Source organism: Phasianus colchicus, chromosome 1 (genome assembly GCF_987193195.1).
Source record: "Phasianus colchicus chromosome 1, bPhaCol1.hap1.1, whole genome shotgun sequence".
Classification (NCBI taxonomy): Eukaryota; Metazoa; Chordata; class Aves; order Galliformes; family Phasianidae; genus Phasianus; species Phasianus colchicus.
Window position 1 is genome coordinate 35,149,356 of NC_143436.1, and position 20,090 is coordinate 35,169,445.

Genomic DNA, 20,090 nt, shown 5'->3' on the forward strand with positions numbered 1-20,090 from the left:
TGATAATAGTAGCTGACAACTTCTGGGATTCATGTTGTCTTCCAGGGAGCTCATTACTAAAAGCATGGATGACTCAGTGCTGGTGGAGCACTCAAATCAGCATCTCAAAAGGCAGCTGTTCTGCTGTCTCTAATTGCCCTTCCTCAAAAATATTGATGTAGGGATATTTCCTCTATGGCATTCTGACAAAACAGTGGGGAAAAAATGAAACCCTTCCATCCCAAGAGGAACGAAAGTTCAAACCTCTCTCTGCTCCTCCTCCCTCCTAATTTCACACACCACATTCTTTCATGTGAAATCTTGCAGATGCTTCTGGATGGTAAACACTTAGGAAGTGTTCTCACTTGATTCCAGACACTGGCATTAACAAAAACATTCAGTACACACTGCATCAGCTAAATAGAACCTTAGAAACCTAACTCAGAGTGGCAGAAAGACCTCCACAGTCAACATAGTCAGTAGCTTCTGGTGAGTGATATCAAGTACCAGGGCTCAACTCAGTTGCCTGTAGTTAGGTGCCTAATCATGTCTCAGATTGTGTAGAGGGTTTCCAAGTTAGATTGGCAAACAAAATAGAGAGTCTAAGGGAAGCATATGCCTTTTGGAATTAGCATCCAGAGGTGAGATGGGGTTCCCTGGGAACTTCAAGCAGGAGGAGGATCGACTTTTTACACAGTCTGATAGTGAGAGGATATGGGGGATGGCTCCAAACTAAATGAGGAGAGATTAAGGTTAGATGTCAGGAATAAATTTTTTATTCAGAGGGTGGTGACACACTGAAACAGATTGCACAGAGAGGTTAAAGGATGCCCTATCTCTGGAGGCATTCAAAGGTCACTGGGCAGCCTGATCCAGCGACTGACAACCCTGCCTATGGCATCGGGGTTGGACTACTCTCCAACCTAAGCCATTCTATGATTCTATATAAATGGTATGAATGGCACCTACCAGAATGTTCTGAAAATCATTTTCAGAGTGGAATTTCATTACCTATTTAAAGGATGAGGATTTATATGTGCATTCTTTTGATTAAGGGAGAACTTGCTACTGTATGTCAGAACATGAAGTAGGAAGGGGCAGCACAATGGTCTCTCCTTGTTCTTGTGGCTGTTCTGGGGCTTTGGATTTTTTCCTGCTGAACGCAGCAATATTGAGTTTGAATTTATAAATAGATCTTTCCCCATGGACGGAAGAGTAATAACCTCTTTAGTGTCATGTCAGATTATGCTGTGAGAGTCATGAATTATCACGGCAGTGGTATTACAGTGCATTAGGAGGTAAACTCATAGGGCTGTCAAAACGTGCTTTCCTTTTACTATACGTTCTTGGCTTTTGGAGTAGAATTTAAAGTGAGACATGATGGAGGGATAGCCAGACCCAAAGCTGATCTAAGATTTCAAAGTATTTTTCAAACTATGATTTAAAACCTTCATGACAGAGCAATTTTTGACTGAATGTCCTGGTCTTACATTCACCTGGTTTTTATTGCCAAATGCACATACCTGTAAATGTCCACATCTATACAACTGCTCATCTATTTTTATATTTTTCAGTCTTACAATATGACTTTCTGGAGTGAAATCCTTCTTAGACCATTGAGTTCATAAAATAAAGGATTTACTTTAGTTTCTGTCTTTTACTGCATGGGTAGCAGTATTGAGTAAGGGGAGGAATGAGAACCAAGCAGATGTGAACCTTCACCATGTCGATGAACAAAATCATTTTGTCCCAGATTTTCCAAAAGATCCTTTGATTCTCAGCACTTTGCAAAATTGATCTTATTTCACCTAAGCAACAAATAGTTACGGTTTCAAAAATCAAGGCTGACATATCCAAAGCTGGGTAATGGTATTTCCATTAGTCGGGGCACTCAGACATGCAGTTTCACTTTCACAAACACAGAGCTGAATGTTTTTTCACAGGAAAGAAGTATTTTAAACCACCAGTACCAATGTATCACTGTATAACACTGCTAAGCACTTCCCTAAGCTAATGCTTAGAACTGTTTAAACAAACTTGAATGTCACTGTCCTGACCCCCTTCCATAGGTCACTTTTTCTCAGCTTGCCAAATAATGGAGTTATTTCATTACCTGTGAATTTAGGCTGGAAAAAGAATGCTATTGTTTAAAGTTGAGTTGGACAGGAATCAGAAAGGACTGTTTAAAGACAACTTTCGTACAACTTGCTGCTGGTTTTCAAAATCTTAAGTCATGTTTACAGATCTCTTTCTTTTCTTAGACAGCATTTGGCACAGTAACATAGGCAGCGTTTCCAGAAATGGGGAAGAGGCAGAGAACCACAGAGGGACAGCGTGTGATGGAGCTGGAGGGTCCTCCATTTTGTACAGAGGAAGAAAGCGAGGAGCTTGTTGGCTGGTTGTGCTGGTTCCAAACCACTGTATTAAGCAAACTCAACGTAACTCTTTGATGAAAACACCTATTCACTGAAAGAGGTGAGCAGGCAGAAATGAGAGGATGGGGCTCTTGTTAAAGAAGGTGTGCTACATAATAACCTAGCACAAATAAACATATTAACGAGTAAGTAGTGATAATTTGTTTAGAACATCATACACCGGCTGCTTCCAGCAGGGCATAGGAGGATTTCCTGCGGGTGTCAGCTGGACGTGTACCTGTGTGACCTCCTGTAGGGACCGTGCTTTAGCAGAGGGATGGATTCGATAATGTCTTGAGGTCTCTGTGACTCTGTGGTTCTGTGAGATCGATGGTGAACGTGTTACGGATCGCGATTTTCCTCCACGATATGCAACGAGCCATGGAGCTGCTCTTCGGCAAAGCTTCAGACAACACAAAGATTAAAAGTGAAAGCGAAGCCTGAGCCGCCATGTAACCCGGGCTGCACCACAGGGACGCGCAGGTGGCTTTAAGCGAGGATCTCATGGAAAACTCGCACATCGGTTACGCAAAACATTGCCCTGCGGAGTGCAGAGAGGTGAAATGTATCGGATACGGTGGAAATCCCAGCTGAAGACCCGGCGGTTCCGCGAGTTCCTCCGCCGCAGGGAGGGGAGCGGGGCCGCCCGCCGTCCCCGCCCCGTTCCTCTCCGCGGCGCGACATGGCCGGCACGGGGCGCGGGGCTGTGGCGGAGCTGTGGGGGGTGCTGCTGCCGCCGCGGCGGGCGGCCGAGGGCTCGGAGGACGAGGAGGACGAAGAGATCGAGGAGGAGCCGCACTTGGCGGAGGCCGCGCTGCTGGAGGCTTCCGGGAGGGAGTTGGCGGCCGCCCTGCCCCCGCGCCGAGCCGGTGAGGGGAAGCGGGAGCGGGCGCGCCGGGCTGCCCGGCTCGGAGCGCTGGGCGAGGGAGCGGCGGGCCCTGCTCCGGCATGGCGGCGGCGCGGAGCCAGCGCGGGCTGCCCCGCTGCTTGGGCCGGGCTTTGTCGCGGTTGTTATTTATAACGGAGAATCTGACAGACAGCCCTTCCAGGCTCACTGTCCTTCCCCAGTTTCTCATTTCGTAAGGAGGTGCAGTGCCTTCTGCACTCGTGTGGGCCCGTGCTGCACATAACAGCCAATTAATTAATTGCCGTAATGACGTGGAAGAGTGATGATAGGATCGTTTGAGTCGGAAGGGACCCATAAAGGCCATCGACCGCCCTGCAGTGAGCGGGGACACCTGCACTCCATGGCATGCCCAGAGCCTCCCCAGCATGACTAATGATAGTTGGCCTTAGGTTGCTCCTCGTTACAGGTGGACGTCAGAGCAACTCCTTCCCATTAGACATTTTTTATTCCTAAACTGTTCGAAACGTTGCTAAATTCTTCTGAGCAGCAGCGGGGGGGAAATAAATGGAAAAGTTGTCGTAGAGTCGAGATCTGATGGTGCACTGAGCGAGGAAGAGCTCCTGCTGAGGGGGTGAGGGTGGAAAGAGCAGCGCACCAAGTGGTGAAGAATTGCCACAGTTGTTTTAAGCTGGTGGTTGCATGCATTTTGGTTGGTTCACATGCAGGAAGTATTTGGCATACAAATATGTGCAAAGAGCATGCAGGCATTGTGGTATGTAGAATCATAGAATCATAGCATCACCAAGGTTGGAAAAGACCTCCAAGATCACCCCATCCCACCATCCATCTACCACCAGTATTTCCCACTAAACCACATCCCTTGGTACAACGTCTAAGAGTTTCTTGAACACCTCCAGGGTCGGTGACTCCACCATCTCTCCGAGCAGCCCATTACAGCACCTGACTGCTCTATCAGAGAAGCATTTCCTAACGTCCAACCTGAATCTCTCCTGGAACAACTTGAGGCCATTCCCTCTAGTCCTGTTGCTATACAGTGTTTTGTGACAAGCTTGTCCAGAATTTCAAACTATCTTGGTATATATGGTATAAGCTAGATGTTAAACTATATGTTAACATCTGTAACTGATTAGAAAAATATTCCACACTTAATTTTGTAGTTCTCACACCTAGAGAAGCCGTTTTAGTACTTGTTTCTCAGGTTGGTTGTAATTTCATTTTTAAATACTACCGACAAGACTGACATTAGGATTATCATGAAAACCTGTGCTTCTTTCCTTTTATTACTGTAATTTATTGTACAAAAGGTAAAAATAATCTTCCTGGACAGCCTGATTTAGTGTCTGATTTAGTGGGTGGCAAACTTGCATGCAGCAGGGGGTTGGAAGTAGATGTTTGAGGTCCCTTCCAAGCCAAGATGTTCAATGATAACCAAAACTCTTCCAACTGAAGTAAACTTTTATTTTTTATGGCTAGCAGTAATAGTGGATTTATTTTTCTTTTTAATGTTTCAGCTATTATACAAGAGAGCTCCAAAAAGGAATATGAAGTAGTTGGACGTTTTCCATTAGTTGGCCCCTGGTGGACAGTTAATGTTAAAGTTAAAAAAGGAGGCTCAAAGTATTTCGTTCAGGGATATCCATCCTATTTTCTTCGAACTAATATAGAAGACAACAACCGAGAAGTCTTCTCACTCTTTCTCAAGGAATGTGGAGTTCCAGAGTATTTTAAGAATTTGTTTTTTTCCTGGCTACCTGAAAAGTCTACGCTAAGTTTTGGAAATCTTGAAGAAAAACTAAAACAATTCCAAGTTGCACATTTATCAACAGGGAAGAAACAAGGAGACACTAAGGATTTTGATATCTTATACTATGTTTGGAAATCAGGTAGGTATATCATGTGGTATTTTGAAAGTTTTACAAGCGAATGGTTGAATTTGAACTCTTCCCATCAGCAGCTTCCCCATCAGGGGAGCAAAGTGAGGAAACACTGGAGTGTCTCCACATGGAGACATTTCAGGCCTACTGAGGATGCTGGTGGGAACGATGTTGTTGTGAGCGTACAAGTGGTAGTGACTGAATCAGTAGTGTGCTTCTGAAGCAAGCATCTACAGTTCTCACTGATACTGTGATTCAATTTAAGTGTTCTGGCTGCATACATAAAATATTCAAACCACTGACAGGCATTCAGTGTGGGACCAGACTATAAATGAAGTCTTCCACTACTTACTTAGTTTCTGGACCACAAGTTGGAGGTTACAGTTCTGGAGGTCAGGTCATGTCAGATAGGAGAGTTCATAGCTTCTGTTAGGCCCGAGCTGACTTTCCTCCAAATCATGTATGTAAGGAGAGGACAGTTTTCACAATTCTGTGGACTTTTTATCCTATTTTTGTGGTGGTAGACAAGTTCTTAGCACTGCTTACAGACTTCACATCTTTCCATGACCTTGAAGAGACTGGCCCATGTACTGATTGGAGCTATGATCTAGTTTCTGATCATAGAACTCTGATCTAGAACTCTGCATGAATTGCCATGGGATATATGGATCACTTCTGATTGTTTAATATGTTGGTACTTACTTGTGAAAAAGATTGCACAGTGAGCATAAGTATGCTGCTCTCTGTTTTTGCAGTTGGCAGATTTTTCCCTAATATCCAACTGAAATTATTTTGTTACTAATTAAACTTTATTGTTTCTCTATATTTGGGCAACGGAAACAACTACTGCCCCACTCCATAGGTAGTGTTGCTACTATTGTAGTTCATTCTTCAAGCCATGAAGTGATAACTTAAGTTTGGGGTCATTGAGAAAACTGTTCCCCACTGGCTCTCCCCACTAGCATTCCTAAGTTTCTGTGCTGATCTGATATTACAGATTTAGAAGCCTGTTTTCTTGTTTTGGATTTTAAACATTCTTCTGTACACATGTATGAAAATTGCCCAATGAGGTCTGAAAGGACTTTCTACAAGATGCCATTGAGCACGCAGTTTAAACCAAATGTATGACGTGCATTTTCCAAACGAGTACATTGAGCTGTAGTTTTTATCTGTTCACTTTTTTTCCAAAAGCAGTTCAGAGAGAACAGACTTAAAAAAAGAATTTGAAAAGGTTTACAAAGAGTGAGAAACTGCAAGAAATTAGAGATGCTTTGGATATGTGGGAAGCAAAAGGATAAAAGCCAGAGTCAGTTTAATCTATCTTTCCAAATATTTTTGGATATTGCTCCAAATTTATGGTTTATCGTGCCTACAGTTGCAGGGAAGGCAGTGTTGGTAGCCCTGACTTACCCGATGATACTGGAATTCTTGCCTACTCTTCTGCCACGCCATTTTTGCTCTCTTTTGGATACGGTGTGCTGGCAAAGAAAGACTGAAAATGATATGGATGGTGAGGCGGTACATTTTGAAGATGACATACTAAAAAAGTTGGATGAAATATTAAAAAACGAGCCATGGAAACTTGGATTCAGCAGGGTAAGTAATGTTAAGAAGGGTAAAAAATGTGGTGTTTGTTACATTTTGTCTTCCTCAGAACACAGCACCTTTTTGATGATGTTCAGTTTATTAGCTGGACATTTCTGGGAGGTAAGCTTAGTTCATTTTGAACTGCATGATTTACTGTGCTCAGTTTTAGCAATTTTTCTTTTTTTTTCAGTTGTTCTGTGGTTAATCAATCTGAAAAGATTTTAAAATTGGTTATGTTGCAGTGTTTTGCTTAGTCTTTCCAATAGAAAATAGAAAATTAAATACTTGAGGTAATCGGGCCAAAAGCAAGAACTTTAAGAACAATTTAAAATTCACAAATCTGCTTTCCAAATTTATACCAGCAAGTGGAGTTTGTCTGTTCCTAATGCATAGAACAAGACCATGCTTTCATAGCAAAGGTAGATAAGTTACACTTCGAGAGATCGTCTGGTTTGTGGTATTCTTCTTTTTAATATTATGGGACTTGTGGTCACTTCTTACCTTCTTGGTTTCCTATACTGACACCAACTGCACTGGTTGTGCAACTTTGCTGCTTCACCTTGCCTTAGTGCACACCTACTTTAGATGTGAACTAAAGCTGAATAGTTAACAAATATGACTCATTAATCTCTGCTTCAGCCCCACAGTGCTTTTACTGACATCTGTTCTGACTTGTCTCTAGAAACCTCCAGTTTCAGAGACTCAGCTACCTATCCACTCTATTTCAGTGTGTCATATCCTTTCCACCAAGAGGTTTTACTGATGCCTGCTTTGATTATTTTGCAAATTTCCTATACTCAGAGGAATGTTAATCAGCAAGAGTGAAAATAATATATCTGAAATAAATGTTTGCTTTGATTCTTTTGGGGGAGAAGATTACTTATAGGGAACTGAAACTTTCTTACTGTGAGGCAACGTGGGATGCCTTCTGTCAGTGTGAACACCTCCTCCGGAAGATTCCTGACTTGCAGAAGAATGCTTTGATTCTGTATAATAAACTGAAGAAACACTGCAGAGAAATGGGACACACTTACGAAGATCAGAATGAATTAACTCGTTTTGTATCTGAAGATATGTCCATTGAGGGTGCTTGGCAATCTCTGGAATTTCTGAAAGATGAGAATATAGTGATTAGGGAGAAGACACTGGTGTTTCTGCCTCATCTTTACAAATCTGAAAAAGACATTGCAATGTATATAGGTGATCTTCTGTCAAAATGCTCCTGGCAAATAGATGTTGATGTGAGAAAGATCCTTAACGCTTCTGAGATGTCAAGAGAAATTGCAGACAGTAAAACGAGTGGTATCCAGGATCATGAAGTGGAACATCTGAAGGAAGATAACCCAGACAATCATCACTGTGAATATCAGTTCCCTGAAAGGGAAGTGGCATCTACATCTGGTACCCAAAGTAAAGCAGAGGTAGACCTAGATCAGGTGATTGCTATACAAAAGATTTGTTCTAATCCTGTCACAATCATAAGTGGGAAAGGAGGCTGTGGCAAAAGTACAATTGTTAGCTGCCTTTTTCGGCACTTAAAGCAGATAGAAAAAGAAGTGGAAGCTGCTTCCAAGGACTTTGAAGAAGACCTGGACGTGTCTGAGGAGTGGGATACTTTTGATCGTCACTGGGAGTCAGAGAACACTTGCACAAAAAATCCCTTAAATGTTCTATTTACTGCACCCACAGGGAGGGCAGCAAGCCTTTTGAGTGAGAAAACCAAGCTTCCTGCATACACTCTGCATCAGGTGAGGATCTTTTCCTCTTTTTTAACAATGTCACAAAAGACCTATTGACACTGTTGATTCTTGCTTTGGAAGAAAGCTTTTTACTGAAGTTTTCTTAGGAGTTTTTAGCTATTAGTGATAATGCTTAGGTACAGCTGGCCAGCATCTGAAAATCAGCATAACATTTTGGGAAATCATAAATGAGGCATTTGGAATACATTCTTTGCTGTAACTTTTTTCACTTTTACATATATATCAAATATATACCTTTCTAGGATATCTGGTCTTTTTAGCTCCTCGTTTTTTCATGCAATTTTATATTCTGTTTCAGATGTAAGAACAGAAATACCTCCTTAGCTGGCAAAGCTGTTTCCCAATTGCATAGCAATCCTATTAATACCTGCACATATGTGAGGAGATGAGTAGCCTGGGGTTGGATGATGAGATGAATTTCATTTACACTGTTTTCCTACCTACAGACATGTACTGTAAAACTTTATTTTTATTTTTTAGAAAGCCAACTGTTTGTTAATAAATTTAAGTCTCTGTTGCCCAAGGTCACAACAGCTACCAAAAAGTTCATTTCAGAACTGAAGGCAGTAGCTCTGATTACAAGATTAGAATATACCACACTATGGCTATCTTTATAAGACAGTTCACAGCTGATTAGTGCCAGAGCATGATTTATTTCAATTTGTTTCTAGATCATCTATAGTTTTAAATCATGGAGGCAGACTGAAAAAGAAGTGCCATGGAAGTTTTCTACTGTGACAGTTCTGATTGTGGATGAAGGAAGCTTGGTGTCTGTACACATTCTTAGCTTAGTTTTAAAACTCTTATGTGAGCATGCTCAGCTTGCCAAACTTATTATTCTAGGTAAGTGGAAAAAATAAACAATTAGGAATAGACAATAGTTAATAATGTACAAAATATAGTAGAAATATCAGAGCTAAAACTAATCTCACTGACTCTTTAAAAGCCCAGCAGGTTACCCTGTTCTCTCCTTTGCTATTTCTGCTCATGCATGAAGTCAAGTTAGAACAATCAGACTCCAACAGTTTTCCAACTCAACTGTCAGTATGAAAGGATTGGTGTCTCTGTTATCTGTTTAGCAGTGTTTTGTCTGATTCTGAAAGTATTGTGACTTCCATGTGGTGGCTTATCACACCTTGCAACAGGCTGCAAGAATTGTAGAGAATTTAAAGAATTTAAAGAAGACAGTAGGAATCAGGTATTAGGAGACAAGTTCCATAGGGTCCTTATACTAGCATCAATTTGTTTTGATTCAGAAGGAAAACAAGTATAAAATGACAATTTTCTTCTTTCTTACAGTGCTTTTTTTGGTGATCATTTTTAAATAGGTAACTTTCAAAATATGTCTGGACAAGATGTTATCATGGTCATAATCAAAGCAATTTGCACGTGCTCCTTTGGCATTGCTGAATGGGGAAAATGTAAGGTTTAAATTACACCACAGTCTGATTCCCCAGACATGAGGTTCTTAGATTCATTTCATGTGAATTGCACTGAGGACACTTGGATTCCTAAGTGTCCCACTATGTTGAGGGTTGAGTATTTGAGTGCTTCTCTGGTTGTTTCTTTCCAATACCGTGGGGTTTTTTTCTGTTTATTGTTGCTTGTTTGATGGTTTTGTAGATGTTCTGTTGTTATTCCTCACAAATACTAATTCACATTCTGTTTAGGTGATACGAGGCAGCTACCAAGCATTGACCCTGGCAACATGCTAGCTGATATCTTTAATAGTTTAAAATCAAAAGGCCTTTCTGTGGAACTGCGAACTAATCACAGAGCTGAATCCCAACTCATTGTAGATAATGCAACAAGGTAGGATTTCCTTATGGATGTAAGCTTTCTTGTAGTAGAGCTGGTCCTTTACCTGCACTCAAGTGCCTCAAGAATCTGTAGCACTGTTTCTGTTACAGTTTCTTATTCAAAATTAGTATGTATATCCATATGTGCTGCATGTATTAGGATTTATTCCATGTCACTATGTATTGTATGGCATATGAGCTAAAATTTATAAATGATGAACTTCAGGCCAGTGGAATACTTCAACTGGAAATAATATTTCTTTTCTGTTTTCCCTCCTTTCTGTGGTCCAGAATCTCTCTCCGAAAGCTTCCTGAATTTGATGAGGTGCTGAAATTTTCTGGTTGGAATAAAGAGCTGGCAATGCCAAGCCCTGAGAAGAAATTCATTTTTATTGCTTTGCCTTCTGATGGGGGTTCTGATAGTACGTGTGTACATTCTGTTTGTGATCTTGACTTTCCCTTTGGTAAAACATTGACTGTTAGGCTGGAATGAATGTTTTTGGGAGATTTTAGTCTTGTTTAGCTTTGTGTATGGTGTAAATGCTAGATTCATACTTTAAAATTTGCCTTCTGTAAGTGCACACGGCAAAACTCATAGGTGCAAAGGATGTGCTGTAGAGCTCCAGTTCACCAGTTGGGTTTCAAATTGGGTGTAATGCAGCTTCCACACTGACCCTTATTGGATAAGAGGCATGAAGGCCCTCCACTTATACAGATAAAAAATTATCAGTTTGCAATTTGGAAAAAAAAAAAGTGAGAATCTTATCACCTCATCTTGCTCTAGTCACTTAGCTAACAGAGTACTAAACTAAACATAGATTTCTTTTGTGAAACTGAAATCTATAGTGCTCTGGTTTTAAGATGTTCTATCTGCACCTCTCTTATGCACTGAATAAAAACCTGATTTTGCATGAAATACCATCTATGCAACTTCTTACTAGAGGAATAAGATTTTATCTCTTGTGTCACTCCTGTCTCCCATTTTTGTAGTGGGATAACTATGTGATGCTTTTTGAGAAGATGTGTGTGTGTGTAAGTGTATGTAAATACAATTTAAACATTGTGCATTCAAACAAGTAGAAATGGTGCTGAAACAAGAAATGAGCAAAGGCAATTTCGTACTGAATTATGTTTTTCTTTCTTAAATTGTTTGTTCTTCATCTTTATCTTTGATGTCTTCTAAATCAGATTTGCAAGGTGCCATAAAGGCTTTACTTAAAGAAGGACCAGGATTGCAGGATGCCACACAGTCCCAGTTCATTGCTTTCAGAAGGTAAATGGGCACATAGGCAAACAGTGAAAAATCCTTGCTAGAAGCCACAATCTAAAAATAGCTGAATGTGTTGAGCTGGAAAGAGTAATGTCATAGAAAGTGTTGGAAAAACAGACTGGGTGTCTTTTCTTAAGCTCCTGGTTGTCCCCAGTCTCTTCATGGAGATCTGCTAGATTTTCCTATAAGCTTCACATTTTTTACACCACACTTTTTGCTTTTATGTTTGTCAGAAGGACAGACATAAGCAATGACGTTTTGCAGTGGATCCTATGAGACCCTGGCTGTGATGCTGGCAACAAGGCAGTGTTCTTTTATTTTTATTCATGAAGTACCTTTTCTCAGCAATTAAAAATACTATTTGCAGGTTGCTAGTGTGCAAATAAACTGATTTGAGCATTTCAGCTAGTTCACCTCTTTGTTGTCAACGTCAAATAACTCTGAAATCGGTTGTATCTCTCCAGTCTGCATGCAAGTAGGAGACTATTATTAATGATTCTTCTATAATATATTTTTAAGTACTTAATCTGCATTTAAAAGTTAAAATTCCAGGTCTCTAAAAAGCAAATATATAAAATGAGCAAATCTTCTGGCTAGCTATAATACACCCACCACCAAAAATATTTTACCTAGGCTTTAGTTTTTCTTCAGTTTGATCTCAACAGTAAATCATGCTAATCTAGGTATGCATTAAAATACATCACTTTTTTTAATTTGGAAGAAACTGTATTGTTACTACTTTATCTTCAAACTCTGAATCAGTGATTGTTTTCAGTTGATGTTGGAAGATTGTCACAGCTGAGATGGACTTTGTCCATTGCTTTTTAATTATAATGTTAACGTGGCATTGCATGTAATTGTTTCATGTTTCCTATCCTTTAAGTACATCCTGATTTTTCCATGTTCTTGTTTTGCATGGTAGACAAGACTGTGATCTAATAAATGAACTTTGCTGCCAACACTATTCAAACCATTTAACCAGGTAAGCCACTGCTTGGCAGTTTTCACCTTGCAGAATCTCACTTTGTTTTTGTGTCACAACAGGCCACAACCTAAAAGAAAATTCTGAAACATTTTAAATGTTTTTGTTTGCCTCTAGACCTGATTATTTATGGTAGAGGTCATTATATTTCTTTGATAAGTCTTTTAATTTTCGTCCTGGATTTTGAAAAGGGAGAAGATAAATTGTTTGCCTTCTGTTTTAATTGCCAGTGACTTCCAAGATTTTGAATGATTGTTAAGCAGATAAAATTGACATAAAAAGAACTCTGAAAAAAAGGTTTATTATTCTTTGTGTTATTTCTAAATCAATACTGAAATGTATTGATTTGGGAGCAGCATTTTGGTGTTTGTTTCTTTGTTTGTTTGAAAGAAGTTTGAGAAACATCTTTTAGATGTGAGTTGTCTTCACTGTTTTGAATATAAGTCAGATCTGTATTCTGACTCAGGTACAGAGAGGAGAAAGAGTGGAAATACCGACTGATGATAAACACATATGTAGTAAATACATCTCACTTTTTCTTTCTCTGACCTAGAGACCATAAAAGACGACTTTTATTTCAAATTGATGACAAGATTTCCTGCACAAGAAATACGTACCTCAAGGATCTCTTACCAGACCCTGGTATTGGACGGAATCCTGATCACCAGAAATGCAGAAACGGAGAAACCACCCTCAGTACAGAGACTACTGAGGAGGGCAAACGACTGTGCAATGGAGATATATTTTTCATAACACATGTAAGTTGTTTCTGTAGGAACGTTTGCAAATAAATAATGGTAACCGATCCAGTCCTTTCTGCGTCCCTAGAGCAGTGCAATTTTTATGTGAAAAGTTTAGTCTATAACAGATAACTGATGGTCCTGATAAACTGTTGTGAAATGTTACCCTCTTACAAGAAAGAGGCAATGGAACTGCAGAAGTATCTCTGTCATTTTTGTAAAATGTTTTTCAGTTGGTTTCTCTTGTTCAGCACTGTGAGTTCATTTTTTGTCCTAAATTCTATAAATACACATTGTGAATGCATTGTAAATGAAATGCAGTCCTTTTGATGTAGGTAGGAACAGTCTTAGAATAATTATTAGAATAATTATTAGAATTATTAGAATAAGGCTAATGTTGCTGCTTGACTTCTCCACAGCAGAAAACTAAGCTGCCAAATAAACACACTAACACAAAACCCATGTGTTTTTCTCCTGGGTTGAGTGAGTTGAGTTGACTCAGTAAAAGATCCACTGGAAGCATCCGTATTTGTGCATGGGAAGCAAGGACTGTGTAGGGTTGGTGGAAGAGAGCAAGCTTGTCTCCATTTCTGGTAGCAAATGCTTAAGTGGGGTTACTGGTAACATTTCATGTTGTCCTGGGATAATCTTAGTTTTCTGGGTATTAAAACTTCATTTATTGGATTTTATTTTGCACTAAGTAGACTCAGGGTAGGCCTGTACAGTGCAAGTATTTTCCTTGAACGTGGTCAGTAGAAGATAGTGATCTTTGGGCTTAGTGTCTTCTGAAACTGTTTCATTTGGTTGACATTGCAGCTACCTTAGTTTTGGAAAAATACAGACTACAGACACACACAGAGATACAGAAGTTGAACGAGATGATCAGAGGGATAGAGCACTTCTCCTGTGAAGAAAGGTTGAGGGAACTGGGCTTGTTTAGCTTGGAGAAGAGAAGGTTTGGGGGAGACCTCATTGTGGCCTTCCAATATTTGAAGGGAGCATATAAACAGGAGAGTGAATGACTGTTTATGAGGATGGATAGTGATAGGACAAGGGGGAATGGTTTAAACTGATACAGGGGAGGTTTAGGTTAGATATTAGGAGGAAGTTTTTCACACAGAGGGTAGTGACGCACTGGAACAGGTTGCCCAAGGAGGTTGTGGATGCCCCATCCCTGGAGGCATTCAAGGCCAGGCTGGATGTGGCTCTGGGCAGCCTGGTCTGGTGGTTGGTGACCCTGCACATAGCAGGGAGGTTAAAACTTGATGATCATTGTGGTCCTTTTCAACCCAGACCATTCTATGATTCTATGATTCTGTGATCTAACTGATAATACAAGCCTACCAACTGAGTGTTCTTATGCTATTTCTTTAGGATGTAGAAATTAATAAGCAGCGCTTACTGACCATCAGCAGCACATATGGCTCCACGTACACTGTGAACTATAAGGCTCTGAAGAAGCTCTGTCATATAAAACATGCATGGGCCAGAACTATTCACACATTTCAGGTAAAAAAACAAAGCAAAACAAAGCTATCAGGTGGTAAAAACTTTCTCATGCTTTTTTTCTTGGCAAAGCACTTAATTTTCACTTGAAAGTCTCAAAGCAGCTGAAATTCTTTGAATGCAGGATGAATCTCTCCAAGTTCCCCATTGTTGGAAGCTATCCTTTTTGTTTTTTTAATTCCTTGAGACGTTCATTTGCTAAGGTGTTCTTATTTCAGGGTTCTGAGGAAAAAACAGTTGTCTATGTGGTTGGCAATCCGGGCCGTCAGCACTGGCAGCATGTGTACACAGCTGTGACCAGAGGACGCTGCCGTGTCTACGTTATTGCTGAAGAGATGCACCTCAGGAAAGCAGTCACTAACAATAACTTTCCCAGAAAAACTCGCTTACAGAGGTTTTTGAGAGAGGCAATTGCAAATACAAACAACTGTCTGACACAAACATCATCTCCGCTGACAAAGAGCTGGCGAGGACCAGAGCCTGGGACTCAGCCTGTTTCTTTAACTCGAGATGTTCCTGACCCACCTGAACCTGGAACTGACAGGATTCAGCTAGAAGGATCAGCAGATCTAAGTAAAGAGCGCATGGGTAATTCGCAGCAGATAAGTCCATATAAAAGACAACAAAGCCACACAGAGGATTCTGAGGATGTAAGTATCTCCTTACTTTTTAAAGTATTTGAAGTTCAAATATTGGAAAGCTTAAAACAAACTCTTGTGTTGTCTTTCACCGCTGCAGTTAGCCTGGATACTGTTATGATGGTTTCGCTATTTACAGTTTCCAACATGGGTAGAGTAATATGTGGCTAATGGGGAAAAAGAAGTTAAAAGAAGTTATCATCTAATAGCAGTCAGTTTATAGATCGTGTTGCTGACTGATCTTTTGGGGTAGCTTTATCCTTCCTGCACAGAAGTCAACTGTTGGGAGCTGACCTGCTGCGATAAATTTATATACAGTGCCATCACTGAAGTAGGTGCATTTCAAATTGTCGAATATTTCAGTGGGTAAAATACATGCTTACCAGGTTTTTTAATCTTCCTGTATCTAATTTCTGGGAGCTATCATGGGTGCAGACCTTTTGTTTTTTGAAGCTACTTTTGGTTACTGTATTTTAGTTCTGGTTCAAACTCTGATGATATATTTTTTCCTTTGACAGCCATTAGGAAAAGACTCCCCACTTGGGACTGCCAAACTCAGGAGCCTAACTTTGAAACAAGTAACTCCCAGGAAGCTTTTCAAAAGTTGACATACAATTAACTGTCCTCTTCATGAGTACATCTGTTTTGTTTAAGGTTTCTGGAAAGGAGAAGCCGGGTATGCAGATGACTTTCAAAAACCTTCCTGTAATTGCATTTTCTCTTTGGAAAAATGCATTTTAAAATGAGCCTTTTATATTTTCAGTGATCTGTATTTAGTAAAAGATTCCTTGGTGTTAGTCATCAAAAATCACTATGGTCTTTTATTTTCCTAAAGAAGGAACTCTCAGGATCCAGAAGTTCACTTGAATAATACATGGACATTCTTTTTTTTTTTGAGCGCTCCAGACGCAGCGATCAGTTTTATCTGTATCTCCTAAAGCTGCAGCACTGACTAGAATCTATGGTTGTGCCAAAAGTTGTGATTTGCTTTTCAGCCAAAAAATAACAGTTTGCAAACAGGAATTCACATTTCTCTAATGTGGCAGAACTACGGGCATTAAGCTTTGATGGTTTATGAATTTTAATCGTGTTAAAATGAGAAACAAAAGATGCAATCAGTGATACAGCTACTTTTCCCCATTTGGTACTTGAAAGCAATGCAAAACTTGCTGCTGTTGCTTTCCATCTGCTAATGGTCTTGGAAGTAACATTCCAACTCAGAACCCAAATAACATCACCACTTCCTTTTCGTTATACTGCATGACTTGATCAACTGTAATCGCTATGATTAAATAAGCTGAACATTTACTCAAACTTCAGACAGACTGCACTAAAATTTGGAGGGTTTGCTTATTACTCTTGATATTTTTTTCTCATGTCAGGAAAAAAAACAAAGTAGACCAATACTACCTTTTTTAACGCCCTTAAATCACAGTTTATTTCAATTTATACAGTTTTTTTTCCATACAAATATTTGCAACAGTTTGAATTTCAAAAAAACATACATAGACGATAAATATCATGCTATTAAAGTATTAAATTTGTACAAAAATACTTTACAGTTTAATACTTATTTGTTACAAATAAAAATACGTATTTAAGTGACTTATGGACTTTTTTTTTTTTTTTTTACATGATTCAGCATTGAATATTGAATGTTCCTCTGACCTTTTGTGGCAGTGCTGCAATATAAATGAGACAGTTGTGTGCGGGGGCAGGTGAGCTCGTTCATGGATTGGAAACAGCAATAGGGATACAGATAACAGTTTAAAATGACCAGAAACAGCTCCGTAGGGTGATTGCTTGGATGTGGTGACTCTACAAATGTACAAACCCAGTATCTTTATATTCACCAAGAACAATAATTACCAATAACAACTTGAATACTGGAATAAACCAAAGCAGCTGCTGGTGGGCATATAAAGCAACTGGCAGTATTTTATTGCTTGAGGGGAGTGGAGGGAATCTGTGATGTTTGTAAAATATATTTACAGTTTTAAATTCTAAAAACGTGTTGTAGGGGGATGTTTATCATAAAGAAGGCTGAGAACAAAGCATTTTAAATGGGACACTGGTCCCCCCAAGAAATCGTTTGGCTTAAAAAGCTCAAGTAGAACAGTAGAAGTTGATAGGTTTATGGATCATTAAAGAACTTCTGTATCAATCTTCCACCGCTATTGTTTTAAAAAATCAATTTTCTTTTAAAACCTTTCTAATTTGTCTGAAAGCATTTCAGTTTTACTCATCAGTAACCCTCCTTCAGAGGTTTTTAATCCCCCCCCCCCAAAAGTCTCTACTTAAAAAGCCTTGCAGGCTGCAAGACCTGCCATTAAATATTTCATTGCATAGGGAATAATAACATACGATCTAATAAAATTTATCACAGTTGCTGGGGAGCAGTGTTCACCACATGCTGCAGCTTCCTACAAGCATTCTGTTAAAACATCTAACCCGTGCTTTGTCTACAGTGTCCCCTGCTTGCCAGCAGGACGCAGGTCCCCAGAATGACAATACTAGGCAGTTAATGAGAGCACGGGGTGCAGCACAGCATTCTTCCTCAGCCAGCTGATGCTGACTTCCTGATCAAATGCTTTTAAAAATCATGTAACCTGGACACCACTGTTAGGAGTTAACTGTGCTTTTCCCCTCACACAGCTGCTGCTGCTAAAAGGGAAAGGACCATTTCGTTTATACCATGTATAAACATCTCCCCAGTTTCCTGTTTTGGGGGGGGGAGGGGGGAAGGCCCTTATGTACTGTTGCTAATGGTAGATTGTTTAGAATGGAATGACTTAACGAAGAATTAAACTTCTAAAAAAGTGATCATGAATTAATATAAGCCTTGAGACGGACAGACTGACCTCCTGTGCTTTTTAGTGCTATGTTGTATCTGAGCTTATCCTCAGAGAAATCCTAAAGGGATGTAGCACCATAATTGTCTTTCATTACCAAATGTCCCACTAAAATGATTTTCTGCTATAATGTATTTGTGGGATCCCGTGTCTCTGTATTCATGTTACCATGCTCGGTCTGTTGAAGAAAGGCATTATTCTGATTGCTCCACTCCCCGCTCGCTGAAGGCTGTTGGTCTGAGCTTCCTTTCTGAGATGCCAGTGGGTTTCTGCTGATGACCAGTTCCAGCTTATTGCCAGATTCTGCGATCAGGGGCACAACCAGACAGCAGTCAAAGTCCCTGGTACGAACATGATTTACCTGAGCGATTAGAAGATTGATTTTAGGTAGGGTTTTAAGGAAAAGGAGACCACAAGAGAAACAGATTCATCTATGAGACAATGAAGGCTGATCTAAATACTCCTGGTAGAGAACAGCCCAAGACTACTTAACCATAGCATCTGATCTGAGAGCACAGGTGATGTTTTCTACTGTTGCTTTAACAGAATGAGGCCAAAGTGGGCATATTTGCCTGGTTATAGTGGTTGTCAGTGCTTACAATGTCTGCTCCATAAATGATACTTAACAGCACATCATTTTTCCCACTTTCACAGCCTTCATAGTATTCACTGAATGAAGTGCCATAGCCCACATCTAAAATTTCAATTCAGGTTTTCTCTTGTGTTAATACTAAAACATTTTAATAGACTAGCTGACAAAAAAAAAAAAAAAAAAAAGGTTTTTTCCTCCCAGTGCAACTTGGCACTGCACAGATGTGGTGCTCGGTGAGCATTATACTATTACAGCTCTGGCAATCAGCAACGAGGATTAAGCACAGAAACAATTTTAAAGTCTGTAACAAGAACAGCAAAAATTACAGATCTGTCTGGAAATGTCTCAGGAAATTCTAACTTTCCAGTAAACATTTGCATGTTTCCCTTGAAGTTATGAAATAAGTAATTTGTTTCTATAAATGCAACTTTACAGAGAAAATCTGCCTTTAGTTCTACTGCATAAAAGCCCAGATCACCATGAGCTGCTGCATTTTCCTACCCAGTGCCCTAAGGGATTTATTTGGCGTGTGGCACAGAGAATTAAGATCTTGTTTCCCCTTTTTCCCATTTCCCCCACATCCTTTCTCAGTAGATACACAAAATAACAACACTGCTTCTCCCTGAAAATACAATAAGCAACGTAGAGCATTTGCTCTGTAAGTAATGCCTCCTATTTATTTCCATGGAAACTACAGCAGATATGAAGAGCCCAGTAACACTTATTTGATTGAGCAGATTCTCAGCTACAAAATGCAATTTTTCAATGTAGTCACCACCATTAGCTGTGCATTTTTGCCAGTGATGAACAAGAGCCTGCATGCCATGCTTGTAAAAGTCTGTACCAGCAGAAGTGACCCACTGTTTCATGGCTGCTATGACAGCACTGCTGCTTGAAAAAGGTTGCCCATGCAATCCATCTTTCTTCAGCCCAAACACATAGAAGTCAGATGGTACCAAATCTGGTGAGTGTGGTAGGACAGTCCAGCCAAGATTGGCAATGTGCTCCACGGTCTTCAAACTGGCAAGGGGCCTGGTGTTATTGTTTTGCAAAAGAAAGGTTCTTCTCTGGCCTGACTGGAAGTTGGAGCCTTCAGCTCAATTAGCATCATGATGTAGTGGTCAGAGTTGGTGATTTGTCTGGGATCCAAGAAATCCAAAAGGATTACTCCTTTCCAATCCCAAAAGACCCATCACTTAACCCACTGACTCTTGAACATTTTCATTGAT

General features: G+C 40.0%; 2 protein-coding genes across 8 annotated transcripts in view; one reads left to right on the top strand and one right to left on the bottom strand.

Moving 5' to 3' along the window:
* The first annotated feature begins 2,622 nt into the window (after positions 1 to 2,622).
* On the top strand, positions 2,623 to 16,944 carry HELB (DNA helicase B). The gene is made up of 13 exons (XM_031589504.2): positions 2,623 to 3,262; positions 4,773 to 5,144; positions 6,511 to 6,731; positions 7,598 to 8,470; positions 9,154 to 9,325; positions 10,153 to 10,294; positions 10,573 to 10,703; positions 11,470 to 11,554; positions 12,474 to 12,533; positions 13,087 to 13,291; positions 14,648 to 14,782; positions 14,998 to 15,429; positions 15,936 to 16,944. The coding sequence occupies exons 1-13, from the start codon at positions 3,076 to 3,078 to the stop codon at positions 16,023 to 16,025; spliced, it is 3,105 nt and encodes a 1,034-aa protein (XP_031445364.2). The 5' UTR covers positions 2,623 to 3,075; the 3' UTR covers positions 16,026 to 16,944.
* A 240-nt stretch (positions 16,945 to 17,184) lies between these two features.
* GRIP1 (glutamate receptor interacting protein 1) overlaps positions 17,185 to 20,090 on the bottom strand; it is a 313,106-nt gene continuing 310,200 nt past the window's right edge. For all 7 annotated transcript variants that reach the window (XM_090138417.1, XM_090138407.1, XM_090138396.1 and 4 more), the window contains one exon: positions 17,185 to 18,630. In XM_090138417.1, the coding sequence (XP_089994543.1) occupies positions 18,394 to 18,630 (237 nt within the window). In that variant the 3' untranslated portion in view covers positions 17,185 to 18,393. The remainder of the gene's footprint in view (positions 18,631 to 20,090) is intronic.

Excerpts from the sequence above, each read along its gene's own strand:
- HELB (XM_031589504.2), top strand. The coding sequence starts at position 3,076 with ATGGCCGGCACGGGGCGCGGGGCTGTGGCGGAGCTGTGGGGGGTGCTG. Across the intron at positions 6,732-7,597 it reads GGAAACTTGGATTCAGCAGG|ATTACTTATAGGGAACTGAA; the intron begins GTAAGTAATGTT and ends TTGGGGGAGAAG. Across the intron at positions 13,292-14,647 it reads ATATATTTTTCATAACACAT|GATGTAGAAATTAATAAGCA; the intron begins GTAAGTTGTTTC and ends CTATTTCTTTAG.